Source organism: Echinops telfairi, unplaced genomic scaffold, assembly GCF_000313985.2.
Source record: "Echinops telfairi isolate 266 unplaced genomic scaffold, ASM31398v2 ScPeMD7_31;HRSCAF=116, whole genome shotgun sequence".
NCBI classification, from domain to species: domain Eukaryota; kingdom Metazoa; phylum Chordata; class Mammalia; order Afrosoricida; family Tenrecidae; genus Echinops; species Echinops telfairi.
Genome location: NW_022103928.1, coordinates 60760297 through 60776498, shown reverse-complemented (window position 1 = coordinate 60776498; position 16202 = coordinate 60760297). Strand labels below are relative to the sequence as shown.

At 44.3% G+C, this 16202-nt stretch overlaps 1 protein-coding gene and 1 pseudogene across 1 annotated transcript; one reads left to right on the top strand and one right to left on the bottom strand.

Annotated features, from left to right (window-relative positions):
- Positions 1-4182: 4182 nt before the first annotated feature.
- LOC101652382 lies at positions 4183-4806 on the top strand (annotated as a pseudogene).
- A 3874-nt stretch (positions 4807-8680) lies between these two features.
- JAGN1 (jagunal homolog 1) lies at positions 8681-11611 on the bottom strand. The gene is made up of 2 exons (XM_004702250.2): positions 11402-11611; positions 8681-9615 (listed from the first exon to the last, which is right to left on the bottom strand). Exons 1-2 carry the CDS (start codon positions 11488-11490, stop codon positions 9153-9155), a joined length of 552 nt encoding a protein of 183 aa, XP_004702307.1. The 5' UTR covers positions 11491-11611; the 3' UTR covers positions 8681-9152.
- Positions 11612-16202: the final 4591 nt, after the last annotated feature.

The window sequence follows — 16202 nt, the reverse complement described above, 5'->3', positions numbered from 1 at the left end:
GTCCCGCACCATCCTCACAACTGTTCCCGTGCCTGAGTTCATGGCTACAGCCACCGTGTCCATTTGTCCTCTCAAGGGCCTTCTTTGCTGCTGCCCCTTCACTTTACCAACCAAGATGTTCTTCTCCAGGGACTGGGCTCTTCGGACAACATGTCCAATGTATGTAAGACCAAGTCTTGCCATCCTAGCTTGAAAGGAGCATACTTGTCGTCCTTCTAAGACAAATTGGTTTGTCCTTTCAGCAGCCGATGGTACTTTCAGTATTCTTCTCCGCATTCAAATGCATGGATCCTTCTTCAGTCTTCCTTAGTCAGTGCACAACTTTCACATGCATGCGAGGCAATGGAGAAGATCATGGCTTGGGTCTGGCACACCTTAGTCTGCAAAGTAACATCCTTATTTTTTAATACTCTAAAAGAGATCTTGTGTATCAGATTTACCTAAGGCAATAGGTCTTTTGATCTCTTGACTGCTGTTTCCATAAACATTGATTGTGGATCCAAGCAAGACAACATCCTTGATGACTTCAACCTTTTCTCCATTTGTCATGATGCTACCTGTTGGTCCAGGTGTGAGGATTTTTGGTCTTCTTTACATTGACTTGTAATCTATAATGGAGGCTGCAATCATTGATCTTCATCAGCAAGTGCTTCAAGTCCTGCTCACTTTCAGCAAGCGAGGTTGTGTCATCTGCTTTTTGCAGGTTGTTAGTGACTCTCCCTCCAGTCCTGAACCCCTTTCTTCTTCATCTAGTTGTTTTCTTCTTCTGTGTTTATTTCAGGGAGTAGAAAACACACTCAGGAAGATAAGTGACTATACAAACACATAATTAAAAAGTAGAGAGCTGGTTGCCCACTACCACGCCTCTCTAGCTCTTTTTGCCAGAATACACTGCTTGGGGAGATTTCGTAAGAAGTCAGAGCATGTCTGGACCCTGTAGAGCAGAGACAAGACAGTGTTCAGTAGGGAGATGTAGCTGCCAGGGTTAACGATGTGAAGATGGAAGTGAACGCGCTGGGAAAGACAAGGGAAAGTAGATTTTATAATGGTGTTCTCAGGAGTCAGAGGTCTCAAACAGCAGGGGTTGTTTGGCAAGTGTCAACAAAGGAGGAACAGCTCTGTGACCAGAAGAGGAACAGCCAACTGGAGCAAAGGCAACAGAGATATGCTGAGGGCCTTTAACACAGGCATCCTATCCCCAGGGAAGGCCTAGAGGCCTATCTCACCTGCAGCTTGTGTCTGAATGAGCTGATTCCGTCTTCATGCTCTAATATCCTTTTCTTGGGGATCGAGCTCGAAGCTCGGGTCTGTCAGGCACCTGCACATGCTTGGAGTAAATTATATGTCCTTGGTAGTCATGTTTCTTCTGCCATAGTCTTACTCATACCTGGACTCCGGTCAGATGACTGTGCAGCGGCTCTCGCTCTTCCTGTAACAGCCAACTCCCTAAAGCTTATTGGGGCAAGTGTGCCCACTGTTAGGGCTTTCTGGGCAGGAAGGCCCAACCAATTAAAGCAGTGTAAGCCAAGGGAGGACAAGTATTCCTTCCTTCCTTATACTCTTCAGAAGGGATCAACCTCTAGTATCTAGAGGCAAGAAATTATGCCCCAAGAAGAGGCAGGGAGTCCCAGTCTGAGAAGGGAAGCCAACAGTGCTCATGAAAGGAAAGGATTCTGATAGCTATTAAGCACCCACTGAATACTAGTCCGTTCAAACACTTTCTCCTGTTTGATCCTCACAACCACCTGGGAGATCCCCACGAGTCAGAGTGAAAATAGAGGCTCACATATGGAGCTGTAGAACAATGCCAGCTGGAATTCCAACCTAAGTTGAGCTAACTTCAGAACTTGTGTTCAGCTCTATACCACCCCGCCCTTTTCATGGACTAGACCAGGGGTTCTCAAACTTTTTAAACAGGGGGCCAGTTCACTGTCCCTCAGACTGATGGAGGGCCAGACTATATTTTAAAAAAAAACTATGAACAAATTTCTATGCACACTGGATGACAGGCAACAATGGCAAAAACACCCGGCGGGCCGGATAAATGTCTTCAGCGGGCTGCATGTGGCCCGTGGGCCATAGTTTGAGGACCCCTGGACTAGACTCTGCAGGAGTCCTGGGGGCACCATGGGTTAAACATCAGGCTGCTAACCAAGAGGCTGGTGGTTGGAACACACGAGTTATTGCTCTGTCGTGGAGGATCAGTGGGAGTCAAAATAAGCTCCACAGGAGTACATTTTTGTTGTTGTTTAGATGACAACTTCTAAGGGCCTCCCCAACTCCTATACTCTCTAGTTATTTTAAACCTGAGGGAAACGACCATCCTTCTCTTTGACATAGTGTTATATAATTCACAATTCACACAGCTATATAATTCACAATAGTCCACCATATTTGATCTTCCAAATTATCCTGTGAAATAAGCAGATTGATCTTAGCCCCATGATGAGTGGATGGTATTTGAATTCCAGTCTTCTGATTCAAATATAAATTCCACTAAATCAAGATTCCTTTCAAAGAGAAATTGCTTACTTTAGTTGCAACTAACATAAGGCAGGAAAAAATTACTGGAGCGACCGTTTGTATACACAGAATCCTAACAACCCAACAAATAGAAAACAAAAATAAACCAGTGTTGCTGTTTTTTTTCCTCCCTGCATTGTTGACAATAATTTTCACAATGGGTCTCTAAAGGTACACAAAGATCATAAAATATCATTCAACGTAAAATTGCATTTAATTCAAAACAATTGTATTTAACTCATTTATTTTTAAAAGAAGAGTTATACAATCATTACTACAATCAATTCTAGTACACTTTCTTCTTTCTTGTACTCCTTGTTCTTAGCTCCTCATCTCCCCAACCTCTCCTGTCATACCCATGTTACCATTAATTCAGTTACTTTCTCTCCAGATGCATCACACAGAAAGTACACACAAACAAGCAAACAAAACCTGACAAAATAACAAAGTAAAACATAGAAAAGTCTCAATAGGGAAAAAGTCAGAAAATATTAAAAACTAGAATAAATAAGTCAAAAGGGAGATCAAATGATAAGGTGTTAAATTTTAACCTAACTTGTTCTTCAATGGTCCACTTTCCAGTGCATTCTGCACGATACCAAGGCTATTCACATCCCTGGTCTGTGGTCAGGAGGGAGTCACCAGAGGCTTCATCCACATGCATTTCTCCTTCACTTTTTTTTTTAACTGAAACAATTTAAAAATGGGTTGAAAGGGCGATCAAATGATATTGTATTTTAGCCTAACTATATCTGCCACCCACCACTTGCCAGTTTGTTGGACTGTGATGGCTTGTGTGTTGCTGCGAAGCTGGAAGCTGTGTCAACGGTGTTTCAAATGTCAGCAGGGTCACCCAAGGTGAACAGGATTCAGTGGAGCTTCTAGACCAGGTGTCCTCAAACTACAGCCCGTGGGCCACATGCAGCCCGCTGAGGACATTTATCCGGCCCGCCAGGTGTTTTTGCCCCGTTTGTGTTTTTTTAATTAAAAAAAAAATATGTGCAGTGTGCATAGGAATTTGTTCACAGTTTTTTTTTAAACTATAGTCCAGTCCTCCAACGGGTCTGAGGGACAGTGAACTGGCCCCCTGTTTAAAAATGTTTGAGGACCCCTGTAGACTAAGAACAGACAGCAAAGGACTCAGCTCCCCATTTCGGAACAAGTCCACTGAACGCATATGCATAGCTTCAAAACCTTGTCAGACACTGACGGCCTAATAAATGGAAGCAGAACATTGTCGGAGATGGTGCCAGGAGATGGGCCCCATGGGTTTGGTGGTACTGGAAAAGTGACTGAGGAGGAGCTGATTTCTCAGAGTGAGAGTGGGTCGACCATGATGACGTGAGTCAGGTAAAGCCTGTGGGAGTGGAGCCTTCGAGATCTTCATTTTCAGATGGGGCAAAACTCAAGGGAAGAAGAAACAAGTGCAAAAATCTACTAATAACAGGAACTTGGAATTATGAAATATGAATCTAGAAAAATTGGAAGTCATCAAAAATGAAACAGAACACATAAAGCATTAGTAAACTGAAATGGACTAGTAGTGGTCATTTTGAATCAGGAAATCCTATGGTTTCCTATGTCAGGACTGACACAATCCAAAGGAATAATGTTCATTCAGGAGACCGAGGCCAGCTGGAATCTGGGGTCCATCGCTTCGTGATTTTCTGCCGATTCTGGGCAAAGATGGCAACCAATGATGCTGTTCTTCAGAGACTGGAACAGAAGGGGGCAGATCAAATTATTGACTATCTTAAGTAGCAAGTTGCTCTTCTTAAGGAGAAAGCAATTTTGCAGAGAACTCTGAGAGAGACGAAACTTCAAGTTGAACATGCAAAATTGAAGGAAGAAATTGAAGAACTGAAACAAGAGTTAATCCAGGCTGAAATTCTAAATGGAGTAAGACAAGTTCCATTTCCATCTGGTACTCAACTACAAGCTAATGCTACACTTTCTACAAAAGTGATGCAGTCTACCCCGACAACAACCATACCTCCTGGTGCCAAAGAACAGATAAACAGAGGAGGAGAAGAAAAGACAGTGAAAGAAAAAATGGAGAAGAAAGAGAAAAAACAGCAGCAGTCAGGAACAGGAAGTGCTGATTCAAAGCCAATTGATGTTTCCCAACTGGATCTTCGGATTGGTTGTATCACCACTGACAAAAAACATCCAGATGCAGATTCTTTGTATGTAGAAGAAGTAGAAGTTGGAGAATCAGTACCAAGAACAGTTGTCAGTGGCCTAGTGAATCAAGTGCCTCTTGAACAGATATACCTTTTTTAAAAAAATACTTATTAGGCTCTTACATCTCTTATCACAATCCATACATTCCCCCCACAAATACCATTTTTCAATATCACAGAAGGCAATAAGAAACATGGACTACTGCAGATGGAAACAGAGACAGCAAACTGACTACATCTGTGCAAAGAGACAATGGAGAAGCTTATCAGCAGTAGCTAAAACCAGGCCAAGGGCTGACTGTGGAACAAACTATCAATGGCAAAGAAAATTAAAGTAAATCTACCAGAGCCAAAACACAACCTTAATCTATCCCACCTGAATTTTGAGAACATCTCAAGCACAGATTTGATGGATTGAGCACTAATGGCAGAAGACCTGATGATAGGCAATTAAACAAGCCATCTAGAGGAGGACATCAATGAGATGTCTGGTAGGAGGACAGGACCATCACTCATGAAGAAAGCACATGGTTACTTGAAGGGCAGGAGAGAAATAAAAGCTCAAAATGGATGTCAGAAAACTCTAAAACTTGATCTTCATTGTAGAGTAGCAAAAGCAAATGGAAGAAATGATGCACAGAAAATGTCAAAGGGCAACTGGAAAAGACAGAGTAAAATAGCATAAAGAAGTGTGCAAAGAGAGTTAGAAAACCCAAAGAGAAGAACATGTTCAGCATCTCTTAAGCTGAAGGAACTCAAGAAAAATTCAAGCCTTGATTCTTTTTTTTTTTTTTAAGTCATGATTCTATGGGCAAAATATTGAAAGATGCAGGAAACATCAAAAGAAGATGGACTAGTGGGTGAAGGGAGATGTCGGACAGTGTAAGATATGACAAAATAATAATAATTTATAAATTATCGATGGTTCATGAGGAAGGGGGGAGTGGAGAGGGAGGGGGAAAAATGAGGAGCTGATATCAAGGGCTCAAGTAGAAAGTAAATGTTGAGAATGATGATGGCAACAAATGTACAAATGTGCTTGACACAATGGATGGATGGATGGATTGTGATAAGAATTGTACAAGTCCCTAATAAAATTATTTTTTTTGAATCACTAAAAAGGATGGACTATATATACATTTAAAAAAGAGAAGATGATGAAAAGAATACATAGTCATTGTGCCAAAAAGAACTAGTTGGCATTCAGCCATTTCAGGAGGTGGCATATGAGCAAGAACCAATGGTGCTGAAGGAAGAAATTCAAGCTGCACTAAAAGCATTAGCCCAAAACAAGGCTCCAGGAGTTGATAGAAGACCAACTGAAATATTTCAACAAGCTCACGAAACACTAGCAGCACTTCCTTATCTATGCCAGGAAAAACTGGACGAAAGCTACTTGGCCAACTGAATAAAAGAGATCCCTATTTGTCCCCATTCCAAAGAAAGGTGACCCAACAGAATGCTCAGATTATAGAACAGTATCACTGATATCACATGCAACTTAAAGTTTGCTGAAGGTCATCCAACATTGGTTGCAGCACTACATCGACCAGGAACTGCCAGAGATTTAGGGCGGATTCAGAAAGGGTGGTGGAAAAAGGGTCAGATGGATCTTGGTTGAAAGCCGAGAATATCAGAAATATATGTGTTTCATTGACTATGCGAATGCATTGGACTGTGTGGTTTATAGCAAGTTAGAGACAGCCTTAAGGATGGGAACTCCAGAACACTTCATTGTGCTTATGTGGAACCCGTACATGGATCAAGAGGCGGTTGTGAACAGAACAAGGGAATACTGTGTGGTTTACATCAGGAAAGGTGTGCGGCAGGGTTGTATCCTCTCACCATACTTACTCAGTCTATATGCTGAGCAAATAATTAGAGAAGCTGGATGATATGAAGAAGAATGCACTATCAGGATTGGAAGAAAGTTTATTAACAACCTGCAATATGCAGATGATCCAACTTTGTTTGCTAAAAGTAAGAAGGACTTAAAGCACTTGCTGATGAAGATCAACAATTGCAGCCTGCAGTATGGATTACAGCTCAATGTAAAAAAGGCCCAAATACTCACAAATAGATCAATATGTAACATCATGATAAATGGAAAAAAAGATAGAAGTTGTCAAGGATTTTGTATTGCTTGGAACTACAATCAGAGCTCATGGAACCAGCAGACAAGAGATCAAGACTCACTGCATTGGTTAAAACTGTTGCACAAGACCTCCTTTCCAGTTTCCTCCATGTTATGAGGTGTTTCAGCTTTTTTGACTAGTTTTGCACTCCCAGCACTTTGAAAACTAGCCATCTGTGCTGGGTGCACACACTCCACTACCCACCCACTTCCATTCTGCTCCTAGTTGCCTCTCCAAATGCTACCCCTGCGAGGCTCTTTCCTCCATGAAATACAATCTGACTTTCGTCTACATTCACACAAGTTACTTCTTTAAATAAAATCTGACTGCAACTATGTGCAGAGTATTGAGCAGGTGGTGAGAAAATAACCCCCAAAAGAGTAACTCTGTTCATCAGAGGTAAAACTGTCACATGACTTCAGAGAAAGAACTATCACTCCCTGAACTGAAGGAACCATAGTAGCACATAAACTGAGCCTGGGGGGTGGGGGTGGGATAAACAAGAGATGAAGTCAAGGAGTCCAGGAAGGGAAAGAATGTTTGGGAACTGATTGTGGTAGCAATTGTACAATATTGCTTGATGTGACTGAACGATGAGATGATGTATTATTAACTCCCAATTTAAAATAAATAAAAATAAACTATAAACCGAGCCTCAAAGGCTAAGTAGTAAAGAATTAGAAAAATATGAAAGGGTTGCTTTTAAGCAAAGGAAAATATTTCAAAACAAGGTGTCTTTTACCCAGTGCCGCTATGACAAAAACACAAGTGGATGGCTTTTAACAAGTTTATTTTCTCACAGCTGTCGTTAGGCGACCGAGTCAGTTCTGACTCATCGTGACCATTCTAATGCCCAAGAGAACGAAACACTGCTAGGGCCTATGCCAGCCTCACAACTGTGGCTTGAGCCCATTGCTGCGTCGTCTTGTCAAGGGTCTGCCTCTTTCCCGCTGCCCCTCCACTTTCCCAAACATGGCACCCTTCCTCCAAGGACCGGTCTCTCCTGACATGTCCACGGTATGTGAGACCAAGTCGTGCCATTCTCTCTTCTAAAGAACATTCTGGCTGTACTTTTCCAAGACAGGGTTTATTCTTTTGGAAGTCCATGGTTTCGGAGGTTAGAAGTGTGGGAGCGTCACAGTGGAGGAAGCTGCAAGTCTGAAGTCAGGGTGATGAAGGCTCCACAGGAACTTCCTCCATCAGTTCTGGAAAAAGTCCTGATCTCTTTTTTGAGCTTCTGCTACGGGGTGATCTTCGTGTAGCCTGGCAGCTCTTTTTCTATGTGCTTTCTTGTTTAATCTCTTTTATCTCGAGAGATTGACTCAAACTACACCCCACACTACTCCCTTATTAACATAGTCCGGACAGCCCCATCTCACGTTGGGACGTTGAATAAGGAGGACTGGAGAAAAATTGAGGATTCAAACTATGGTATTGGTGAAAACCAACAAAGTACCAAACAAGCAAATAGATCAGTCTTGGAAGAACAGTCAGAATGCTCCTTAGAGGCAAGGATGGTGAGACTTCCTCTCACACTTCAGACATGTTACAGGAAGGAGATGGGCTCATACCGTGGCTGTGTTCATTAGTTGTTTCCATGTAGACTGTTCCATTTAGACAGCAAGCATTCTACTCCTGGGGATATTCTGAAACTCCTTTGGGTACCATCATGCAGGATCAAGGTACAATATACTGACCGATACACATGAACAATTAACTGAGTACATAACACAAACGGAATAAATGAAAGGTTTTATAGATGAAAAGGCTAAATGTATGGCTCCTGCCACTGTCAGGCTCCTTTCACACACTATAACCCCAAACACGAGGCACACGCTGGACTGGGCAGTCATGCTTTATTGAGATACTCAACTTTATTGAGATTTGAATGAAAATGCGTTGCCATCAAGACCACAGCCAGCAGGGGGAGCAACCTCCCACACATTTTCTGGGTGGAATTTGTTTTCGCAGTGGCTAAAGAAAGGGTGATGGGTAGAAGTGGAAGAACAACGGAGGGGCGGTCTGTTTCAAGAATCCCGAAGGGCTTCAACTTCGACTAGCTGAAGGCGAGTGTATGTTTTACAGCTGTTGGTCAGCCAGTTCCAGCCAACCCAATCCAGGAATAAATTAAAAATAGTGTTGCCGCCTCAGCAGATGGCAACAGGAGGGGGCTTTTGTGAGACCAGACCTAGTCTGCACTAGCTGCCACCATCACTGGGCAGAGGCCAGAAATTTCTGAACAGCTGTCTCATTCTGCTCAGTGGGAGGCCCAGGCTTCATCCCAAGAGCAGTCCAGCAAGCAGGCAGGGCCTCATTTACGCTTCTTCTCCTGTGTGCTGGTGAACCAAGAGTCTAGGAGCTTCTTGCTATAGTACAGTTGCCAGGCATGCACTTGGACTGCCAGCACCAGCACCAGGTACATGACAGAGACAGCAGAAAAACCGAAGAGGAAGCGGTAGGCCTTGCCATGGCGGAAGAGCTGCTGGGCAGCAGGGAACATCTCCATGCTTCCATAGATGAGGGGGGCGATGGAAAAGAGCCCCATGCTGATCATGGAGAGCACCAGGTAGCTGATGTTGTTGCGTGGGAAGGAGAGAAGTCCCAAAAGAGCAGGTACGATGCTCAGCAAATACGGGTACTCCCATTGATAGGGCATGGCCACCTGGTCGTGCGGCAAGAGCCTGAGGTGCCCCACACTCATCTTGGCAACCAGCAGCAGCCATATGACCAGATGCACGTAGATCAGCTTCTTGATTTCATACTTCAGGGTCACACTGTGGGGCAGAGCAGAGGGAGAAGCACCTTTCATTCAAAAATCTCTGACCACTCACAGAATACCAGATGGTTACACTGGACCCTGGAGGCATGAAACATGAATAAGAGTCCTTGCCTGGACTGGCAAGGCACAAGGGGAACAGAGAAGTAAAATTAAAACAGCAAGTAGAGAAGTGCTAGTAAAGTTCCCAGGCATATGGAATCAGAGGGAGTGAGCAGTTGTGCCTAGGCTGGGATGTCAGTGAGGAATAGGGAAGGAGGCTGGTATCTGGGCTATGCTCTAAGGGATGGCATGGAGATGGGCATGACATGCAGAGGTAGTAGTATTAGGACAAAGAAAGCCCAAGCATTTGTGTTCTAGAAAAGCAAGTGGCTGGGTGTGGCAGGCACGCAGGGTATGGAGGGAGGCATCAAAGCACGGAGTTGCAATGACTGTGAAGGAGCACATTCAAAGGCAGAGGAAATAACACGCATAGCTCTGTTGAGAAAGATGATTTCGGGAAGGGAAACCATCCAGGGTGCCCACACTCTCCAGCTAGAATACATTGTTTTTCCTTTATTCCTTTCTTTTTAAAAATCATTTTATTGGGGGCTCATACAACTCTTATCACAATCCATACATCCATCCATTGTGTCAAGCACATTTGTACATTTGTTGTCATCATCCTTCTCAAAACGTTATTCCTTTCATACGTTTAATTCTGTTAGGTCCCAAATATATCCTCTTCACAGCCCAAGAGCAGTGTTCAGGCTCTGGGCAGGTATAAAAACACTTGCTTGGGTTGTGAATAGAGGGTAGGAGCCTGAGATTGAGAATGAAATGGTCCAAGGGGCAACAGTAATATATCACTGATCAAGGATTCCCGAGGGTGGGAGTGTGGGGGAGGGAGAGAAAAAATGAGGAGCTGATACCAAGGGCTCAAGTATAAAGAAAATGTTTTGGTGGCAACATATGTACAAGTATGCTTAAAACAATTGAATGATGGATTGTTAGACGATTTATAAGAGCCCCCCCCTAAAATTATTAATATAAAAAAATTCTGGAAAGAAGGATGTGAAGATAATTCTGGCAGAGTTCAATGGGCTCGTAGGAGGAATTCTTTAAATATTCAAAGCAGAAAAGGAAAAATATATACATATATTTAATATCAAACTCTAGATTTCAAGCTCTGTAAAAGCAAGTACCAGCTCTTGGGGGTGATATTTTCTGGCTGTTTTTTCAAATAAAGTTTTTATTGAAGGTATATACACAGTGTTTTCGGCTAAGTTCAATCGACATCGGTCAAACAGATACGTGAATGAAAAAGCAGTTCTAACGGGAAAGCGTTTATGAGACTCATCTTCGGGGGTGGGAGTGGGGGGGAGGGGAAGGCTGGCCCTTTTCAGAAGGGAGAAGAAAAAGCCCGAATCTAACAGCAGCTGCAGGAGGCCGACCCGAGAACGTGCTTGGCCTTGTGCTGCGTCTTTCCCGCGAACCGCCAGCTCGCCGACTTTCCGCCTTTCGCAGGTGAACGATCGGAAACCGGGTGCCTAAGGTCACACCGGGCCACCAGACCTTGGTGCCTCGGGACCCCCGCCGCGCGAGGCTAGCAGAGGGGGAGCAGGGGTGGGGCGGGGGGCATCCTGGGCTTGGGGACAGAGCCGGGGTGGTCACAGGAGGGCGCTGGGCAGGCGCGCAGTTGTCTGGGGAGTCAGACCCCCGAGGCCGGGGCGGGCCGGGCTCGCTTCCAGGCCGTCGGCTCCGGCCGAGGAGAGGCCCTCCGCGCCGCTCGCCTCACTTCATACCTCATCTGGTAGTGCATGGCGACGCGCTCCCGGTGCTGAAAGTCACTGCCGTCGGTGCCGGCGGCTCGCGGGCCTGCCCGAGACGCCATGGTACCCGCCCAGGACCCCGGAGTCCCTCACGCCAATGCGCTGCGGCGAGCACAGCGCCGAGCCACCTGCAAGCCTCAATTCTAGTCACCTCAGCACCCTGGTCGCAACGTCGGAACAGACTCTGGGAGGACTTCCGGCCTCTCTAGCTGGGGAGGAGCGACTCGGTGGTCGCTCGCCGCACGCACGCGCCCTGGCTCCCTGTCGGCCCCGCCCCGCCCTCCACCACGCCTCCAGTGGACGGGGAAGGAACTGCCTCTGCCACGCTGCTGCCTGGCCTCTTGGGCTCTCTGCTTCCAGGCCTCTGGAGCGCTTTCTCTTTCTTAAACCTTAATAGGAATTTTAGAAATTCCCGCCACGCAGGTGGGGAAACCGAATGCTTGGAAGAGTCCTGGGATTTTGCCACTAGCCCATATCCTCGCCTTCTCACAATATCGCCCACAGATTGACTACTCGACCAATAAATAATGTGACAGACACCTTGTGCCTCCTGATACTCTGAGTGAGAACACAGTATCGCTTCTGTAATATGTCTGCCCCAAAGTACAAAACTTGAATCTAATGGTGGAGAAATTATCAGATCGGAGCCAAACCGGTGGTGGGGGAGTTGGATCTGAGTCACGGTGACCCCATGTGTGTCAGAGGAGAACTGCGCTCTGTAGGGTTTCAGGTTGGTTTTTAGTTTTTGTTTTCTTTCTTTGGGGATGGGTGTCAGTTGCCAGGCAGCAATCTTCCAAGGTCCAGCTAGAAGATGGACTTGAACCTCCCACCTTGAACCTATTTGCACCTCCCAAGGTTTTTCTACTTCTGTAAAGAGTTACCTCTCAGAAACCCACAGGGGCAGTTCTACCTTGTCCTGGAAGCTCTCTAAGAGCTGGCATCGACCCAACCCGATAGCAGTGAGTTTGGTTTTTATTGGAAGGGGTCCTGAAGAAATAGTAGGCAAATATAAATGAAAGAACGTTCTACAAGACAGCCAGATTGTACTTCTCAAAAGCATTAAGAACATTATACCTGGGGACCCAATGCCCATCTGTAGACAACTGGACATACCTTGCAGAGGGGTAGTGGGGAGGAGATGAGTCACTTAGGTTCAGTATAGCAATAATGAAACCCACAACCTTCCTCTAGTTCTTAAACGCTTCCTCCCCCCCAACTACCATGACCCCAATTCTACCTTGCAGACCTGGTTAGACCAGAGGATGCACAGTGGTACAGATGGGAACTGGAAACGCGGGGAATCTAGGGCAGATGAACCCCTCAGGACCAGAGGTGACAGTGGCGATACCGGGAGGGAAGGGGGGTAGAAAGGGGAATCGATCACAAGGATCTACATATAACCTCCTCTCTGGGGGATGGGCAACAGATGGGTCGGTGAAGGGAGATGCCGGGCAGTGTAAGATAAGATATAATAATAATTTGTAAATTATTAAGGGTTCATGAGGGAGGGGAGAGTGGGGAGGGAGGAAGAGTGGGGGAAAGGAAAATGAGCTAATTCCAGGAACCCAAGAGGAAAGCGAATGTTGAGAATGATGAGGGCAACAAATGTATAAGTGTGCTTTACACAATTGATGTATGTATTGTGATTAATTGTGTGAGCCCCAATAAAATGATTTTAAGAAAAAAGAACATTGTACCTTGCACAAAAACTGACACAAAATGAATCGAAGGCCTACGTGTCAAAAGCTAAAACTATGAAGTTCCTGGAAGATAAGATAGGAATAAAACTAGGGGGACCTAATTTTCAGCCTATCAAAAACACCAAAATGCACAAACAATAGAAGGTCATTTAGGTCATTGTCATGGGGAGGTGCCATCAAGTTGACTTTGTCATCCTCACAAATTGTCCCCATGTTTGAGGCCTTTGTTGCAGCATTGCGTCAATCCATCTTATTGAGTGTCTTCCTCTTCTTTATTGACCCTCTCCTTTACCAAGCATGCTGTTCTTCTTCAAGGACTGGGCTCTCCTAATGACATGTCCAAAGTAGACGAGAGGAAGTCTCTGCATTCTTTCTTCTAAGGAGCATCCTGGCCGTACTTCCTCCAAGACAGATTTGTTTGTTACTCTGGCAGATGGTGGCACTTTGAATATTCTTCCCCAACACCACAATTCAAATGCATCAATTGTTCCTTGGTCTTCTGAATAAGAATTGTATTAACTGGTTTTCCTTGCTCTCTGTCATTGAGTGCATTCAGACTCAGAGCCAGCCACCCTATGGGGCAGAGTTGAACTGCTCTAGTGGGCTTTTGGGGCTGTGAATCTGTACAGGAGCAGAAAGCTCCTTCTCCCCAGGAGTGGCTGGTGACTTCAAATTTCAGACTGTGATCAGTAGGTTTATTGTGCCAAACTGGCCAACAGGAACATGTGGGATTAATAAGGTCACAGTTTGATTGGAGGGCAAAGAGACAAATGCCTCAGCAAGGCCCACCTGTCTCTCGCTTGCTCTCTGTTGATCACACCAGGGTGCGGCTGCTAGTTCTCTGCCTCAACTTGTGAGCTACACTACCCGTGGGACTGCCAGCCTGCGGATCATGTAGCTAGAGCTTGAGGTTCCTTTGAGACCTCCTTCACGATGCTGCTGGTGCTTGAGCTGGTGACTGTCGGATCCTATCGACTTGCTGACTGTTGGTGACTGGCCCTGCTGTTTGCTGCCTGTGACTGAACTGCCTGTGTTGCCCTATGGAAGACTCAGTTTTCTGCTTCCTTGACCTTGGACCCAGAGGCCCTCATGAGTTGAAGGACTTCCAGTATATTAACTGTTCCATGGAAGCGAGTTGAACATAGCTCTCTGTACTGCTATGTGGACTAATTAGCTGTTATATTCCTTCATGCTGTGTATATCTATCCTCTTAAATATATATAATCATAAGTGTCCTGGTTTTGTTTCTCAAGAGAACCCTGTCTAACACAGACCAACTCATAACCTATTACACCACCAGGGGTCTTTGGTCTTCTTGCAGGCATATAGATTATCCTATTTTTTTTTTTAAATAGTTATATTAGCACTTTACCTACATGTCATACAATTCAATATCAGAAGAGTTGTCCAATAAGTCAATCAATAAGAAGAGTTGTACCATTATAATCACATTTAATTCTAGAACATATTAATTTTCCTTGTACTCATTGCTACTCGTGCAATTATTTTTCCTAATTGTGGCAAAAATATACAAAACACTCTCCCAATTCCCCAGCTTCCACACGTGTAATTCAGTGCCACTGATTGGCTCTTCATGTTGGCAACCATTATTGATATCATTTTCCAGATTATTCCACTGCCATTCACAGAAAGTCAATGCCCCTTAAGCAACAACTCTTTGTCCTTCACCCATGGTAACCACTGGTCAAGAGATATTACCCAATTATGCAGCACTGTACATCAAGATAGATCTTGAAATGTTCTTTTTGATGATGAAGGCAATGCCATTCCTCTTGGATTTGTCATTTCCATATGACCATCTCATTCAAAATATGCAGTATCAGTCCATTCCACCTCATGAATGCCTAGAATATTGATCTTTACAATTTCAATTTCATTTTTGATGACTTCCAATTTTTCTAGATTTATACTGCATACAGTCCATGTCCTGATTATTAGTGGATGTTTGGGGCCCTTTTTTCTCATTTTGAGTGGTATCACCCCAGCAAATGATGGTCCGAGGGTCTTGCTCGATCCATGTTAATAAAGTCAACTCTACTTTGAGAAGGCAGCTCTTCCCCAGCCATAATTTGAATATTTTCCAATTGGAGGGGCTCATGTTCCAGTACTAGACCAGACAGTGTTCTGCTGTGATTCATAAAGTTTTCAGTGGCTAATTTGTCAGAAGTGGTTTGCCTCTTCCTTCTCTCTGATTGGTTCTCAGTCTAGAAGCTCTGCAGAAGCCTGTCCACCATGGTTGGTCCTGCTGGCATTTGAAATACTGAAGGCATAACTTTCAGCATCCCAGCAACATGGAAGCCACCACAATGCAACAGACTCACAGACAAATAGGATTTGCTCGGAGATTGCACTGCCGGTAAGCCAGGCCCAGGACGGCCTGTGATAGGACCATTCAGTTGCTTGTCAAAAACAGATTTACCCAAATCAATCATTTTCCAGAGTTAGACCTGAGAGTTTGTGTTTTAATTTAAATATTGACTAAGCAGTACATTTATGCAAACATCTTCAAAATCACTCAACATAAGTGAACTGAACATCAAAACCAGTATAATATTCCACTCCATACCAAGGACATTCATTAAAATAAAAATACAAACAATGATCAATATCAATAAGAATGTGGACACATTCAAACCTTTGAATACTACTGATAGGAATGTAAAATGGCACAGCTATTTTGGAAAATGGTTTGGCAATTCCTCAAAAACTTAAACATAAAACCGTGTGACCTGGAAATTCTGCTCCTGGTTATTTGCCCAAAAGAAGTGAAAACATTTATCTACACAAAAACTTGTACGTTGTTTAGACTTTTTCAGAAGAAAGCAAAGAAAATAGAAAACACTTTATTAGTATTTAGGAAAACACGCTAAGAGCAAACTGCCAAAATGGCTGGACTCAATTCCAAGAAGAAGCCAAGAGTTCAAAGAATCAACCTGGAGCAAATCTGAAAGACACCCTTTTCTTTGCATGGTGGGTGGGGACTTAGGGACTGGGCAGTAGGCTGGGCAGGAAAGTTTCCACTACTTCAGGAGCATCTTTCCCCCCCCCCCCCT

Coding starts and splice junctions, on each gene's coding strand:
- JAGN1 (XM_004702250.2), bottom strand. CDS start 11,490: ATGGCGTCTCGGGCAGGCCCGCGAGCCGCCGGCACCGACGGCAGTGAC. Junction 9,616..11,401: donor GCCATGCACTACCAGATGAG/GTATGAAGTGAG, acceptor TCTGCCCCACAG/TGTGACCCTGAAGTATGAAA.